The 17,892-nt window shown below is 39.1% G+C and overlaps 1 protein-coding gene across 12 annotated transcripts in view; it reads left to right on the forward strand.

Annotated features, from left to right (window-relative positions):
- Positions 1–17,892, forward strand: part of INPP4B (inositol polyphosphate-4-phosphatase type II B) — a 302,822-nt gene that overhangs the window by 27,105 nt on the left and 257,825 nt on the right. For 7 of the 12 annotated variants that reach the window (XM_035324470.1, XM_035324469.1, XM_035324472.1 and 4 more), the window contains one exon: positions 16,902–17,121. The exons of 4 other annotated variants lie outside the window; for them this stretch is intronic. In XM_035324470.1, coding sequence (XP_035180361.1) covers positions 17,010–17,121 — 112 coding nt within the window. In that variant the 5' untranslated portion in view covers positions 16,902–17,009. The remainder of the gene's footprint in view (positions 1–16,901; positions 17,122–17,892) is intronic. One more of the 12 variants, XM_035324467.1, reaches the window with a different exon arrangement.

Here is a 17,892-nt window from a genome sequence, read left to right on the forward strand (position 1 = left end):
AATTTTTTTTTTTTTTTTTTTTTTTTTTTTTTTTTTTTTTTTTAATGGAGTGTGTGTTCTTGGGGCACAGACAGCCTGGTGATATTTATTGGTGATATTTATTTCTGACATATTTCTTTCTGACATATTGGAGTCCAATTGATGCAAGACTCAATGTTGGTTTTTACATCTCGTAAAATACTAGGATGTTAAGATTCTTTATAGTCACATAGGAATATGTTGGTTTAGCCTGGTCTTGTAGTGGTTTTGTGATGAGTAGATACGTAATTGGACATCTGCTGCAAAGGAAATCTGGAGTTGTCTGTTCCTTGCTTTCTGATTCTCAAAACGTAGGATGTATGGATTTGTACTTACTGGATTTGCAAAAATAACCCCTCCATTCTCTCTGTTTATTAATTTTTCCTAGGAGCTCTTTGGTAGTATGATGACAGTACTGAGCTAATATCTCTTCTTACCTATTCTTTTATTTTGGGACTAGCTTGTCTTTTTCTTCTCCTCTTTGACAGCAGAAGTTGATGCCTTAATATTTCCTCTCCTTTGCTGAAGATATACCAATCTCTTATTCTCTGTAGGCTGTGGTAGAAAATGCCATAATACATATTTAAAAAACTGCTGAAGTCGTTAGGAAATGGAACACTTTACATGTAATCCTCATTAGCTTCTACACATCTACATTTCAGACTTTATCTCCTGCTGCAAGGACCATTTGTATTTTAGTAGTTTGGTCAGTGTTTTTAAAAATATATACAATTGGTAAAAAGCAGGTTTGTAGGTTCCTGTTGTGTCTGAGAAAATACAGATGCAATCAGGCATTCTGAGAGATACCTGCTGTCTAATCCCTAGCTAAATCCAAAAGGATTTTTTCAGTCATTCATCTAGTACTACCCAAAAGCCCTATCAGTGAGTTGGTCTTTTAATCCCAGGTGGATTAATTTATATATCATGTGTTTATATATCCTGCTAGTCCTTCATATGATCAATACTACTTTAGGTTTTCAGTAGAACTTTCTCTAAGCCTTTGAATCTGTGCATGGAAGTTCTGTGCTGTCACTTAACATGTCCCATACCTGCATCAGTGAACTAAATTTGGGTACATAACAAATATGGATAGTGAATTGGTAGGAGCTTGAGCACAATGTCTGGGTGGAACTGTAGGCAACTTCCATCACTTTTTAATTTTTGTGAAATACAGGGTACTGACTTGGTCTGCAAAGTAATCCCAAAGTTGCAGCTAGGTTTAAAAAAAAAAAAAAAGTAGTTAATTGAATATTGAATAAAAAGGCATCAGTAAAGATAGTCATGACCAGTAGTTTTCTGGCCTCTGTATTAAAAATATAATCAGTATTTGGGCTAATGAAGCTGTATTGAAAATACTAAGATGCTTAAGAATGACGAGGCAAGGTTGCTTGTAAGAAGTTGAATAAGCATATATACATTCAAGCAGATGTGGCAAGACTAACCAAGCTGTCATTTACTGTAAAAATTTGGAAGCCAGATGTAAATTACTTACAATAGTATTATTGTTTTAACTTTATTATTTTTTTTTAATCTAGTACTAGACGTGTCTGATTCTGTTAGAGGTAAATTATTCAGGTTTTGTCAAGGTGAAATATCTGTGGCTTAGATCATGCCTGACTTTAAATAACTGTGCAGGAAAAAGTGAGGTTGAGTAGGCAAGAAATGGGGTTAGGTCAATGCTTGCTGTAGGGTCACACTGCCTTGAAGGAGTGGGTTGATGGCAGAGAAGTGCCCTAGGACAATTTACGGTGAACCCTTTCAGCAGGTGTGGTAGAAGCTGTGTTCCCTCTTCAGTTAGTAGTCAAGTCAATACAGCATTTCTGTACTGCTGAGTGAAGTGGTGACTGAGTTTCATTTCAATTTTATAAGAGTAAGTGGCTTTTTTCCTGCCACACTTCAAAAGATGCAACTGTAATTTTGGTTTTATAGTTTTAACCTTCTGTGATACAGTCTGGACCCAGAGACCAGGCTCACTGTTTTAAATAGTCTGGCTTGAAGCTTTGTGATAAAACAGTCTGCTTATATTTGACTTTCCAGCATGAATATGAAGCTTGAACTGGGAAAATGATCAAGTAATAAAATGTCCATAAACTCTGATTTATGGACCACCAGATGTACTTTGGTATTGGATCCACATAGTATTTTGGTAGCGTAGCCATTTGCATCTTCTCTGCATATGATGCCAATTGCTGGTAAAACCAAATCTGTACTGTTCTGTGCAACCACTTCCTTACTTGCTCTCCCGCAACAAGTCATACAGTAATAGAAAGAAGAAAACTGTACCAGCTGCTGTTTTGTCTGTTCTCCCATTGCTGTAATGCAAAAAAGGAAAAGATTCCAAGGGGAGATGCCACTTCTCCTTGTTTAACAGCATCTAACTTCTAAACTCTTAGTACTGAGGTTATGGGAGGAGCATGTAGAATGAAGGAAAACATTTGTACTTGAAATATGTGCAAGTAACGTTTGTTTTTCCTAATAAAAACACAAAGATGAAATATCTTCAGAAAATGCGTGCCTATAAGACTTATCGTTCTTCTCATAGCAGAAAACATTATCATCTCATTAATAGTTCTTAGAAAATTAGTGTCCTGTCATAACTTTCTGCGCTTTAAGCAAAGCATCTTGCAGATAGTTTAATCTCAAAGAATTAAGTGTCACATGAACTGGTTAGGAATCTGTCAAGTATACTGAACGATAGTGTCTACTTGCATTAACTTTTTGTTTCCTGCCATAAGAAACTGCAGTGTTTGGTCTTTGCAGCTTATTTGCTGTGTGTGCTTATTTCACATTCTCTTTTAGTAAGTAGAGCTTGTTTTTCTCTCAATATGAACATCTCCAAGTGACAGAGATGGTGCTAGCTATTGTTTCTTATTCTAAATTACTTCTGACTTCATTTCGCATGTGGGGAGTATGGAAGTATAGATTTGTGGCTGCTGCTTTCACGCTTTGTCATGATTTTCTTTATTGTTGCTTAAGAAAAGTGACAAGCTACTATTTGAGACTCAGAGCTATCTTACCATGGTAGTACCCTTACAGCTCTTTAATTTAACTGTGTTGTTTTGCTGTGAATGTATAACGAAAATCTCAAGCACTTTTGAGTGACTAAACCCTGTTTCAAGCTTGAATGTTTTCTGACTTTGGTTTCTAACAGGACACTTGGTTTTCCTGGTTCTCCAGGAGTATGTTTACTAACTTTAAAAAGAGAATATTTAGGAAAATACAAGGCAGGTTTATTTCTGTGAGATTTTCCTTTTTGCTTATGGTTAGAAGACCAGTCACTGGAAATTCCGTATAACAGGAGGTGGTGAAGGTAATAACGTACTTCATCTTAATGGAGGAAAGGTGAAAGAAGCATCGAGTCTGTTCTGGAAGCCTGCTGTCATGGCTTAACCCAGCAGGCAGCTGAGCCCCACACAGCTGCTCGTTCACTCTCCCCACGTGGGAGAGAATCAGAAAGGTAGAAGTGCCAGAAATCAGGGGTTGAGATAAAGACAGCTTACTAGGAAAAACAAAAGCTGTGCATGGAAGCAAAGCAAGGCATCGGCTCGCTGCTTCCCATCAGCAGGTGTTCAGCCATGTCCAGGCCAGCAGGGCTTACGATCACACATGACGGTTCCTTGGGAAGACAAACACTGTCACTCCCAACGTCTCCCTTCCTCCTCCCCTACCCCAGCTGCTGTTGCTGAGCACGATGCCACACGGTGCGGGACATCCCTCTGGGCAGCCTGGGCCAGCTGTCCCGGCTGTGTCCCCTCCCGGCTCCTGGTGCCCCCTTGCTGGCCAGGCAGCACAAGAGGCAGACAAGTCCTTGGCTCTGTGTGAGCGCTGCTCTTCAGCAGCTGAAACTGCCATGGGTTATCACCCGCAATCTCATCAAAGATCTAAAAGTGTTGTCTGAGCCTGTACAAAGAGAATTAACTCTGCCTCAGCCAAAACTGTGACACCTGCTAACCTATTTTGTTTAATGCATCACTTTATCATGGGTTGACAAAAAGCATACAGGCTGGAGGTCACGTACCTTTGATGTTTTGGAGGAGTAGGGAGATGAGGTTGCTTACATTTGCAAGTTTAGAGATGTGCTGGAAAAAGACTTGCATGGTAAAGCCACGTCAATGTAACGTGTGGTTAGTATATCAGTGGAAGCTCGTGGCTCTAAAAGGCAGAAGAGAAGTCCAGCTAATGGGGGATAATCAGGAGATGCATCTTAGTGACCCTGCAGACAGTGGAGATCCCTTTCTGGAAGGGCCCACTGGGCTGCAGAAGACGGTTAGCTGTGTGGAGGCTGCCTTGGTGATGAACAGAGTTTTTGCAGGCCTTGGAGGACAAGAACAGTGGGGGTAGCAGGATAACCAAGTCGTGGATTACGCCAGAACTAGTCCTACAGAAAGGATTTGGCAATTTTGACCATTTAAAATTCATCTACTGCAAGAGACATCTTTTAAAAGAATAGCTCAAATTGTTATCCCTAGAGAAACAGCTTTTTGGTGTTGAGAGTCTGTGCCATTGCTGTAGAAGAAGTTTGAACTGTGCAATATGACAGAGATTTTCATAATGCCAATGATGTTTTTTTATTTAAAGTCTATATTAAAAGAGTTAGGCAACCCAGGATAGCACAGCAAATAGTGGCATAGCCGCGTAGAACAGCAGACAATTACTAGAATAAAAGTTAGGTTCAATAAATACTTATGAAAATAATTGTTGGGTAATATAACGAGTGGTTACAGCTATGCCAGCTTTGAATGCAGTTAAGGCTGTGTCAGCTGAAGTGCAAACAAAGCTGAAACACTTTTGTGCAAATACCAGGAGCTTGGCGTATAAAATGGAGTAATTTGAATTGCAGAATATAAACTGGATATCACAGCCATAAGATCATAGCATAGCAGTCATGATGGAACATGAATATTGAAGGCTATGACCTTTTCAGGAAAGCTAGAAATAGAGGTTGTTGAATAGCACTATAATACGTGATGCATTACTCTAATAATTCAGAGACAGTCTAAGTGAAACAGAAGCTGCGTAGACTGATAGAAGTGTAGTGAGAAGTGGTGGAGGTATTACTAGATATCTGTGATAGATGCAGAGCTGGATCTGGGGAGAGAAAGCTAGAATGTGAAGATGAAAATTACAGGGTGTATTGTGAGAGACTAACTTCACAAATATCAACTGGAGAACAAATATTTGTGATAACGGTAGGTGGGGCCAAGATATCGTGGCTGCAAGGTCTAATAAATGTGTTCATTTGTAAATAAATGTTGAGGCTAAGAACAGGTGAGGTGGGTTTTGAATACTGTGATTTCAACTCAGACTTTGTATAGTTTGACTATTTCATGAGGTTTTGGTCCTTTTGGTCCAACTCTCCTGAGAGGAGAGTTGGGTGGGACTGGTTCAGGGAAGGATCAGGAGGACTGGAAAGCATAGCCTACAGGGGAAGAATGAAATAATTCAACTACTTGGCTTGCTTTGACTCTTAAAGTGAAGAAAACCTAAATGTAAGTTGAAGGTCACTGTTGGCATACTAATGGGGATAATTTGAACATTAAGATGCTTAGCTGGGAAATCATAAAGGTTTTTGCCATTAAAGTAGCCAGGTGCTAGAACAGCATTCCTTTGGGGATATTGAGTCAGAGCTGTCTAGCTGCTTTTAGGTTTGAGCTCAATATAGGTTGCAAAGAGGATTAGATTCTGTCATTACATTTAGTACTTGTTTTGAGAAGTCAGATACTCTCTTCTGCTATGTTTGATTGGATCCTGTGTGCTCAATGTGAGCACCATGGGTTCCACTGACTGTTTGGTACAAACCATTAAGCCACTGGCTGCAGTTGGCTTCTTTGAATTACTTCCACAGTGCTTTGGAGGAGTAACTTATTGATGCCACTAAAACACTTAGAGAGTTGCTCTAAACCTTTCATTTCCACGACTTGAGGCCTTGAAAATGGATCCTCTTATAACTGACAGATTTCTGACCCTTCATAATTGTTTGTCCTTGAAAGATGATTGTGAGAACAGTCTTTTGGTCTTGCACATTACAAGATGAGCAGCAGCAAAAAGGCAACAATACTAATACCCCTCACCCACTACTACTCCAGGTTTCACAGCTTTTCATCTACTTGCAGAAGTCTGATGTGACTGGTCTGGGTGCCTGTGCTAATGACTAGATGTACGTTTGCTGTGCTACTCTCAAAGCAGGATTTTCATAATGATTTTCAATTCATATTATGCTATCTTGCTACAGGAGGAAAAATGAGTTGATGCATCTATAGACTAATCAAATGTAGTGCAAAATTTTTTAGCAAATAGTAAATGTCTTAATAAAGAAGCCCTGTGGGTCTATGTTACTCTTTTTAGGAAGAAAAAAAGAAAAGATGAAATTGTAAAACCAGATGAAATTGTAAAATTGTTAACCAGGAGTTAAAACTTCGGTCATATTTATTGAGAAAGTGCAAAGAGAGTGCCAACTTTGTGGCTTTCCAAACAAAATGTAAAACTTTTTTCCCCCCTCTTCTTAAATCTGTATGCTGGGAAGGGAAGGAACAAGATTATGAGAAACAAGAACGACCTGACACTGTTCGGATCTTCCAACTAACGTCCTAATTGCCTGGCTGCCTTGAGGTAATTAAGGAAGAAATTTTTTGAGCCATTTATGTATTTTTTTTTTTTGCCTTTCTTGTGAGGTCCTGATATACCATAGTGAACTGCCAGTGGTAGGGAGCAACAACCTTGATGGAGTAAATTGAGGAAAATATTTTTGTAAATGTTTGTATTTTGCATTTGTGCATGTGATCTGCAAGTTCTAAAATACTGTTCTTGGGCAAAGGTGATGTCTACTTATTAGCAGAATTGAAATTTCTTAACCTTCTCTGTCTAAATTCCTGTACAAGGTCTGTTTCTGTCTTGAAGAAGGTGGTCAGAATAACCTCAGTTCCCAAAATAGTCTATGTCTGAAGATGCATCAACAGGGATGCAAAAAGAAAAAAACACACACCTCAAACCATTGATGTTCTGCTTGAAATCAGCTTTAAGGCTGTTATGCATTGACTGCAGAAGATACCCATCCCTATCTCTCCAGCAGCTGCAGCAGAACTGCTGGTCCACAGAGCAGCTACCTTACCTGAGTCTCTTCAGAGAGCTGGATGAAGCAGTGTATGCATCATAAAACTGGCTGGCCTGGCTTCTGAGGTTCGGGTGTGCTGCCTCCTTACCTACCTGTTATCCTTCTAGATCTGCCAGCAGCTCCCACACAGGGCTCTTCTTCCACACTCCTTCACATACGTTTTTTCCATCCTGTATGTTCGTTCTCTCCTTCCCGTTCCCACCAACTCTAATTACTTTACTCTTCCCAGGCCAGGCCCAGTCAGTTTCAACTCTAAATATCAACCCTGATACTTCCACTTGCCACCCTTCCACAGTGACTTAGATTGGTGAGAGGGCCTGTAGGTGTTCTGCTCTCCCTCCTTGACAGGATAACAAGAAAGCCAAGAATGCAGGTTTGACCAGGGAACAGCTTGTTCATAACCACAGAAACCTGGCTCTTAAAGTTCCTGTACTCTGGGGAGCTTTGAAAGCTGGAGTTCTGAGGGACAGGAATTTTCTTTAACCTTTTCAGAATCAGATTTTTTTTGTACTATGGGTTTGTTGGTTTCTCTTGAAGTTCTGTTTTTCCACTCGAGGCTGGTTTCTCCATTTATTCTTGGCCAGAGGCTGAAGCTGGGAATCCTTCAGAGTATGTAAGTCTGATTAAAATGTAAGTGAAAATCCTTCAGTTAGATGTTGAGCAGCTTTTCCAGGCTGGTCAATGAGGTGTGGTTTCAGTAGAGTTGGAAAAGAGGCTGTTAACAACCATTCGCATCCTCAGGCAAAATCAGTTGCTGTGTCAAGAGGCTTGGGTTATAGTACTATGCATCTGCTGTTTTCATCATGGAAACATTCAGCCCTAGCAAAGTGGACTGCCTCTACTAAAAATCGTTATGTTTTGTTTTTAATACAAAATGATTTAATTCAGACATACCCATTCTGCAACAAGCATTCTTGCATCACAGCACTGAAGTTGTGGGCTATTTACCCAAATAATTCTGTACCTAAGCAACATGAATTTCCTATCTTATTACTGCCAAAATCTTTTTTCTTCTTTGTTACTGCTGTGAGCTTTTTATATTCATGTGAGGTTTTTAATATGAAAAATTCTATCTTATTTAGCTAGGCTGTTTGTCAGTTCCAACTTCTTAGACTAAGGCTGTTTAAAAATGTGAAATGTTTGCCTGTGACTCCTTCTATCGTAAGAGAGTAGGATGGCTTATGTTAAAGGGTAGGTAAATGTATGCAAAAAACAGTTAAAAATGTGACACTATTGCCTGGTTAACGGCTTATGAGATGAAAAAAAAGTCTGTGATTTCTTTGTTTTCCTTCATACTTTCAGCTAGGGAAAAATTGTGTGTTAGTGAAAACAGGTAGCATAGTCATGGATGTTCAACAGTAAGTCCAAGTTTATGGTGAGATATTCCATTATTATTTTTTTAAATATTGCTATTTACTAATTGAGAATGTTGTTGATCTTAACACAAAAGATTAATACGCATCTTGTTATTGCTGCAGTTGCCAGATGGGTATAAAGCAGTAACTTCTGTAGTGATTTTTATCTTCTGTTGCATTTCTAACCCTTCCCCTGGTAACTGTCTTGTTTTGCATCTCAACCTGAATATTCTCTTCCCCAGATGACACGATACTTTCTGCTGAATTGAGACTTTCAGGCAATGTAAAAATTGAACCATTATTGAGACGTAGTTAAAGTGATTTATTGCTCTTCCTTAATATAACAGCACCAAGTCACCATTTCCTAGATGTATTTGTTTCGCAATTGCATTCTCAACTGAGACAGTGTGTGTATGCTTTTTATATATATACGTATTATATATAATTAATAATAACTAGAAATGTAGGTAATCGAGTACTTGTGAACTTTCAGAAGCAATATATTTAAATAGAGAACGTATTTCACAAAGCTTTTTTTCTTTATATGTTAGTTGAGTCTTAATTATTTGAGTGTCATCATCAAACTCACTTGTTTTCCGTACTTTCCTTCTGCCAAGTTAGAGGTAATTTGGAGAAACCCAGAAATCTCTTTGCCTTAGAAAAAGCAGGAGCAAAGGTGCTCATGGTCTGTCCCTAACTGTGGGGTAGTAACATCAGAGCATCTGCTGGGTCTTCAGACAGAGTTTCTGTAAGGAAAGATGCTTCAGTTTCTTTCCTGAAGGCCATGTGGGGAAAAGACAGCCAAAGCAGAACTTGATACTGCTAAGAAAAGAGGAAAGGATTCCTTCCTGTTAATGCCAAAACAAATATAGTTGTGAACTCTAGAGCTGTCTGAAGCTTACCGAAGGAATTTTGTGCCAAGTACTTAGTACCATATATAAAAATAGAGGTATAATGTTGTATTTTAATTTATGTAGGTGACTTGACTCAGTCTGCTTACGGCTAAAATCTTTTTAGAGCTCAAATGAATGCCTAAATGTCTCAAATACGTGGTAAAAAATCTACTTATAGCTCAGATAACCCTCTGATATCTCAAATTTGGTGTGTGCGTGGGGGGAGTAGAAAGCAACTTCCTCATCACTATGATTTCTCAGCAGTATGATAGTTATGATAGGTCTTTTTTTTTTTCTTTTTTTTTTTCTTTTTTTTTTTTTCTGTTGGATACCAAAAGTGTAAAAGTTGTTTAGTCCTAGGATATGAAGCAAAGCAACAAAGGTTGAGAAACTCAAAGTTGTCTGGGTCTGCAAGTATTTCAAGATGAAGAAACAAATAATAAAAATCCTGTATCTTAAGAATATAAGATGCAGTCTTGCTATACCAGAAATGGTAATTTTCTATACCAGAAATGGTAATTTCTGGTATAGTAAAGATGGACAGTAAAACTGATGTAATATCAGTGTTGTATTTTGAAGTTGTCTCTACATTTAACACCTGTAAACACCTGTACAGACCCTTTGAAAAGACAGGAAACAAGTCTGCTGTAGGCAGAAGTTCCAGGTAATTCCTCTGGAATACCTCTTCTTGAAGAGTGGAGCACTGCCATACTTAACATACTGTGCTGTCTCTGAAAACAGTTGCTGTGTCTTCCTTTCCAGCCCTTTCCTTTAGGGAGTAACTGGTCTGACACCCTGACTACTCCAGCCCGTCTTGCCTGCTTTAGTATGTATAGGAACTTGTACTGAATAGAGCTATATATACACCAGTTATTTCCCCCCCCCCCCCCTTTTTTTTTTTTTTTTTTTCCCCACTCTGTTTTGTTTGAAGTGGCAGGTTACAAAAGGTTTGTGTGCTTGTATTCCTGGAGACTACAGAAATGAATCCACTGTGTAAATTTGTAAACAAATAGTGAATGAAATGCTAACATTTAACTGGAGTCTGTTCTGAAACCACATTGTTGTAGTACTGCCCAAACTTGTATTGGCCATTTTATTTGAGTGCAGCCGATGTCTTTGAAACATTAATTGACGCAGTCACTTTTGAAAAGAGTTTTGGAAGACTGGCTTAACCTTGTGGTATTTGTTTTCAAGTGTTGTCAATAACAAAGCTTTCTTAGCCCAAGGAAAGGTGCAGCCAGGGCAGTTGAAGGGGCTGCGCTCTGTAGTGGTGGGAAGAAGGCAGTAGGGCTGAGCAGGCCGTCCACACCTCAGCAGGTGTGGTGGAGGATGAGGACCATAAGAGGACTTCATATTCTTGTCCTCAGTGCTGGGCTGGCACTTCTGCAGCCGGGTAGCCAGTCTGATGAGGGCACAACTTGATGGGGTTGGCTGTCCCCAAGGGAAGATGAGCTGGCTGCAGGGTTCACGAGCAGCATTGCTGCCATGGCAAGGTGGGCTGGGCTCCCTTTTCTCAGGATCCTGCGCCTGCGTCATCTCAGTGGCTGCTCCAGCACAACTGAAGCTGTGCCTTCAACACCAGATGCCGCTGTGAGCTGGCAGTGCTGCTGAAAGCAGCAGTCTTGTTCTTCTACAACCCTGCACCTTACAGGGTAGAGCCTGGCAGGCTGTGAACCACACAGGACAAGTCCCAGAGCCCAAAAATGGCCTCTCCTGCCCAGAACTGCTGTTGAGTCAGATCAGTATCAGCAGCTAGAAGTGCACCCTTTGGCGGGTGTGCCAAGTGATGCCTGTCTCTGTGGTAGGTGTTTATTTGTATTATACATTTTAGGGGAAGCAGAGTGCTTTTTTTTCCTGAAAGGTCGCATCTGGTGAACCAAATAAATTATTTAGGAATTTGCTTGACAGGGGACTCTGTCCACTGAAGGAAACTAAAAGCTTTTTTTCTCCTTTCTCCTCAGCTGAAGGGAACCTTCAAGTTAGGCCAGCATTTTATTTTTCATTATCTCCCTCCAGATACAGTGGCTCACCTATCAAAGCTTTTTTGAACAGATACTTTCCTTTTAAAGTCTTGTTAGTATTAAGACTTTTAAAGGCACCATAGGAGGCAGCAGTGATACTGACGCCAAGATGGCGGTTGGCTTGTGTGGTGCTGGGCCGGGCCATTGCAGGGGCACGGATCTCGGGGCACAAGGCTGGAGCTGGCTGGGGAGAGGTGGTGGCTGGAGATCCAGTGTTACTTGGCAGGGTGCTCTGAGAATTTAGGGAGGATAAGGACATAGTTACTACACAAAGACATGTATTTCAGCATGAAGTGAAACTGAAATGACTACCAGTACTATTGGGGGAAAAACAGATAACTACCTAGTGTTTCTGTTACCTTGCTTCCATACACAAAACCACAAAACTAGTTTAGAACAGCTTAGTTTTTTTTTTTTTGTTGTTGTTGTTTTTTTTTTTCCTAGGTTACTGTGGTTTTATCTGAAGTAGGAAAGTTTGATTAAAAGGGTGTCCTAGAAAGTGTCATGACACCTTAACTTAGTGAGTATCACAAACCTGTTGCTTGGATTCTGATTCGATTTGTGCAAGATCACAATGACAAGTATTACAAAGTAAAATTTAATACAATTTACAATGATAGTTTGTTTAAATATATTGCAATAATATTGACAACCTACCAAAATTATAAGTGATAACTACAAACAACATATGATCGATTGGACTAGCTTTGGTTTTGCTATAGGAAGTAAGATATCCAGGAGACAGACTCAAGGACATGGAGAATTAAACAGAAAATTTCCATGGGTGAAGTCAGCCAGCTGATATGCATCTTTTCCATTAGAAAGAGATAACTTCTTATTACTGATAGATCACTTCTGTAGGTAACCTAGTATTTAGTAATACCTGGTATATAGATATTACCTATTCTACCCCAATAGAAAAAATACTGGAAGGAAGGTTCTGTTGTAAGGCATATGTTCTGGTACTGTTTTATCCCTTTCTATAAGGTTACCATCTGCAGATCCCTTGAAACTTCCTCTGGAATATAGACTCTGAATTTATGTAAGCCCAGGCAGTTTTCTTTCCTAAGCAGCTCATCACCTGTTACTGATTTCCAAGATAAAACTTAAATACATATTTAGATTTCGAAGTTTTACATCTAGATGTATCCATATCTGCATGTTTGAAATTCTTGTCATATGTTAATTCTTTTGCTTAACTCTGTGTTGCTCTCATATTTCCTCATTCCAAGACAGAAAAAACTAGTTTTGCATTACACTGTGCTGGGATCAGTCACAGACTGGAGATTTTGACAAAGGCTGGGGACACAATGTTTCTTATCCATATTTTATGGCCTAAAAATCATATGAAGGGTGAAATACAGAGACAGTATATGAAATTGGCAATAACTCTTGCTGAAAGTTTGTATCAGTATTGAAGACAAAATTGTGGGCTAATTTTGAAGCTTTCTTTTTGAAGGCTGTTTCCAGCACTGTGTGTGTTCCAGAGATTAAAGAAGTTCTTAATACAAAATGATGTGAACTAAAAATATTGTACTTTTTCAAAGGAAGAGAAGGAAAATGTAAAATATATTTGGCAGGGTCTCTGAGGAGTTGTATGAATTAAGTTCTTGCATTTTTCTTTTTGAAGTTGCTAAACCAGTGAAATCAGGCAGCCATTTGTATTGACTTTGTTCTAGATATTGAGGAGGTTGCATCACTAGAAAGCTTGTGTTCTAACACTTTTATCAATGAATATCTGATTTTTTTTGTGTGTGTGTGGCACCAAATGCAGTACTGAGGAAAGCTGCACAGTATTATGCGCTAATCTCTTTAATGCTGATCGGCACCTAAGATGTATAAGGAAACTTGGAACGTAAAAGGTGGTGTTGCAAGTGGTGTTTCAGGATGGCACGTACCGACACAAAGGTGGCTTTTCTATTTCCTAATGGCACTGGGGACCTACGTTAGTTACTGCTTTGAACAGCTGTAGCTTGGTGGTTATCCTAAACTAGTAAAATCAGTCTTGGAAGCTGGTCTGCAATTCTTGCTTCCCAAGACTTAGTTTCTGCTATTCTTTTTCTCTTCTGGATGTGAAGTACTTGACTGGTCTGATTTCCCTCTAAATTATGGCTGTATTGGTAGAAATGTGGAGATGGACTTTGGATTCAGTATCACTGTCTCTCTTAAACACAAAGATTAAATTATGCCTGTCTCTCAAATCATTGGTTTTAAACAACTGAAGATATCTCTGAGTTCATGCTAGGAAAGAGGCAAGCCAGAAGAAACATTGAAAGGCACTGCATGACTAAGTAGTTTTTCTGTCTGACAGCTTTGTTCTGAAATGGAACCAGAAGGGAAGTTGATTATCAGGTTAACGAGTTCTTAACAAGTTTTTTTCCAAGGAGAACCAATGCTACAGCTGAAGACAGATGCTTCAATCAGGTTTTTTTTACCTATAATTTTATAGCTGTCACAACACTAGCTGTGATTGTCTTTGGTCATCAGGTTACTCAGTTAAACCAAGTTTGAGTCCCACAGCCTCTTGTGTCTTTTAGGTCTGAATAATATGTGGATGTTGTCAGATCAGTTTTGCTTGTGTGGTGAGCTTCCAGGGAGCAGGCCCCTTGGTTTTGGCCCAGTTTCAAGACTGGCATTGGTGTGTCATATGTACTGAAGGACACTGTCTTGAGGACCTTAACTGCTGTGTGCCAGTCTTCCTGTCCCACATGATTTACATGTTGTGGCTCTTACTCAGGGTAAGGGATATAGAAATGTAAGAAATTTCTAGAGAGTTGCCACTTCACTGGTAGATGACTGCAGAGAGATACCATCCCCCCGGGGGTAAAATAACAAAATCAATCTGCACATCTCCTTGTGGAGTTTCTTTATTCCTTCTAATAGCCTTTCCAGAAACCCCAAATATTGTTCTGTTTATCTAGTTCTGTTTTACTCTTTGGTGGAAAGCAAAAGCTTTCTTGAATAGTGGTTTGTGACTTGTCTCTTCCCATGGTCTTCTGTGCTTTGCGGTTCTTTATGGAGTACAGATGTCTGTGCTTTACAGTAATTACTGCGTTGAGGCATAATTACAGTTTAGCCAGTAACCTTCATTGCTTTCATACTGTAGGTTTTATTTGGTTATTGATGGTTTTCAGTGACTTCTCCATCTGGGACTAGACTCCTAGGGTCTGGCTTTCTCCATGTTATCCAAAAGGATGGAAGCAATCTAAACCAACTGTATATAGCTGAAGATGCTGCTTAGGGTGGACTTATAAGGTCTATATAAAATGCATTGGAAGGAATCAGTTCAAAACCAGCTAAGTGGGCTAAGGCTGAATTGCTAAAATTCTTCTCTGAAAGAAGTTGGCTGCCAGTGAGCTATCAGAACGGTGTGCAAGGTATCTGCCTGTGTGGGGACTGGCCAAGAACAAATACATGTTTGGAGATGACAAATATTATGCATCTTGCTGAGTGCTTTTTTTTTTTTTTTTTTTAATCAAACAGGTCCATTGCAAGCACTGTGTACACTGGTGTTCAAAATACAATCTGTGTCTGTAAAACAAAACTGACAACTTCACTCAGCACAGAGAGACTACTGGGAGTGTGCACATCCCAGTCCTGAAGTTCCTGCAGATTATGTGCCCTGGTCAGCCTCTTGCAAAGGGCATTAGGATTGGGTTTTGTTTATAGTGTGGGCCAAGCCAGTGTCTTTTCTCAACTTTTTCTCCCATCTCTGATGGATGAGCTTTTTAACATTAAATATGATTGTGGCATTAGAATACAGTCTTGATAAATATCCTTTTTGTGATTTTCTGTATGACTCATCTTTCCACACTTGTAGTCCATCAATTTAGAAAACTTGGGAGCAGCTGCACCTGCATGGAGCCTCATTTGGAGTCAGCAGTTCATTTTGGTGACAGCAGCGTGCTTGTGTGCTGTAAACTGCAGGTCAGGCTCTGTGATGACCATAAGGTTATGAGGTGATAATCTCACAGTATTATGAAATGGAGTCAAAGGCTTGAAGATGGGCTTGGAAAATAAGTATAGCTGCTGACAGTCAAGGGAAAACAAAAAAGAAAAGTAAGGAGGAAGAACTTCTGGAGGAGTGGATGCTGCAATTTTCTGATGCTTATATACGTGGTGGGACTGCTTGCATGTATTTTTTTTTTTTTTTTTTTTCTTGCAAGGGTATTTGGTAATGAAAGGCAAACTTGAAATAGCTTTATAGGAGTTCTCCATGGAATTGTTAAACCTTTCGAGGAGGAAAAAATGTATTTGGAGATTTGTTTTCTGAACGTCATATTTATGACCTATCCATATTTTATGATGTACAAAGTAAGGCTTGGCCTGCTTTCAGTCATGTAGTGATACTGGAATTGGCTGTTTCTTGTTGATTGGAGGGAAAAATAATGGCAGAAGTCACTGATTGTAAGGGATAACTGGATCCAAAAAAGAATATAAAGAACAAAGGCTTCTATTTTACGGATGGGAGCTGGCCTCCCAGGTCCTTAAGTTGAGGCTTTTACAATGCACAGGAGTATTAAAAGCTGTCTGAGAAGCTCATGTTACTTGATTTTATATGGGTTTTTCCAACTTCTTTTTTCCTTTTTTTGAGAAAGGCCCTTATAAAAGGGTTGGATATTAAGAGCATAGGATGTCTTGGAGATTAAAAATATCTCTAAAACTACTTTTCTGGCTTTATTTTCTCCGTGCAGCAGTGTGAAATGGTGCTGTAGTGGCTGCAATTTAGACAAAAATATTTGTTTCCCATAAAACTTCCACTGGTGAAAATTACAGCTACTGAACCTAATTTAAAACTAGTTTCAGATGAACAGAGGGCAATGAGGGAGTTGACGATCTCAGATTGGTAACGTGTAACTTCTGCTAAGTTCAACAGATATATTTGCGATAAAAATTGTTTTGGTTACTTTGGCACAACTCTGTTGTTGAGAACAGAAGAAAATGTTCTAAAGTAGTTGAGAACTATTAATATATACCATGATCAAAACGGAAGCACTTAGTGTACAATTAAATCACAGTATAGCACAACATGAATACTTGAATAAGTGATGAAGTTCCAATAGTTTACACTTGGTATTCTTTTACAGTTACCGTTCCTGTGAAGGAGACGGAAGAGCAAGGCAGTCTTCCCCTTTACAATGCCACATGAAGGCATATTTGAACTTTCTAGTTATTATGTGCCTATAGCCAGAATATATTAGTGGTGGTGGGAAACTGTGGAAATAATGCATCGAATTACCATTTCAGCATGAGGTTATAGGGCCACTGGAAAGCTAAACTCAATTTTACTTTTTTTTTTGAAAAACAAACAAAAATAAATAAAATCACTAAGACAAACAAGTGTGTGTATGGGGGAAAAGATGGCTTATTTTTTGGCCTAGGGCTTTTTCCTTATTTGTTGTACTGATTCCATACTATGAAAGAAATCAGTGTTTGGAGGGCACAACGCAAAGGAAATCATAATAAATCGCAACTTTTTTTTTTTTTTTTTTTAATATTTCAGTTGGCCTTCATATCTGCTGCTTAGATTTTGCTCTTCTTCAACAAACTAACTAGCACCGTTATTGTCCTCCATCATTTGCTTGACTTCATCTTCTTCCCTGGCAACTCAATGAGATTCAATGCTAAAGATCTGGCTTTGCTGGCCAAGCGACCATCAGGTTGTTTTGACAAGGAAGGAAAACTGAAGATCTGCAGAGTGGTCGGGGATGAAAAATTAATAGGTAAAAATGACTTGAGTTGAAAACTACCTGTGGTTGATGTGCATGTTTGCTGCAGCTGTCAGCTTACAGTTTCACTAATCACATATATCTCTGTCTTCAGTTTTCTTCATTACTGATGCTTGAGTGATGCTAAATACCGTTCTAAATAAGGACGTTTAAAAACAGCTCTTCAGTTTGCTCAAGTTTTCAAGTGCCCTTTGTTATATAACTGACAAACAGTACTTGGGCCTTAAAACTATTTTTTCTTCAGTGAAAATAATTTTTCTAACTAGTGGCTTTAAGTCACCAGTTGTTAGTTGCTGTACGTAGTGTTATCCAGCTCTTCAGGTCCCACCCTGCAAAAACTGCATTTTCTTTTGCCTTAAGACTTTTTTATTGCTCACTTTCCACCTCCTTTGCAGCTTTCTTCTGGCTTTTATGATCATGTTTTAAATGTCTTTCAATTTCCAGTAAGCTTGAACAAATGTCTGTTCCCTTGGTAGTTGTTAGGAAATAGTTCCTATTTAGCTGTAAAATCATTTCTAATACAATAATTTCAGCAACAGCAAATGTTTTATTTTCACTTGTCCCAACTGATCTTCACTGAGATGTGTTTACTTTGATTTTATTAGGGGGAAAAAAAAAGGCACAGACTTGGTTATGATAAGGGGCCAAAAAAATGTTGTGCTGTGCTTTCAGAGTATTCTATATGTTTTGTAATGATGAGGTAAGTTGATAACCAGTCTCCTATGGAGAATGTAGTAAGCTTTCTGAACAGAGTACTTGTGAGCA

Source organism: Oxyura jamaicensis, chromosome 4 (assembly GCF_011077185.1).
Source record: "Oxyura jamaicensis isolate SHBP4307 breed ruddy duck chromosome 4, BPBGC_Ojam_1.0, whole genome shotgun sequence".
Taxonomy (NCBI): domain Eukaryota; kingdom Metazoa; phylum Chordata; class Aves; order Anseriformes; family Anatidae; genus Oxyura; species Oxyura jamaicensis.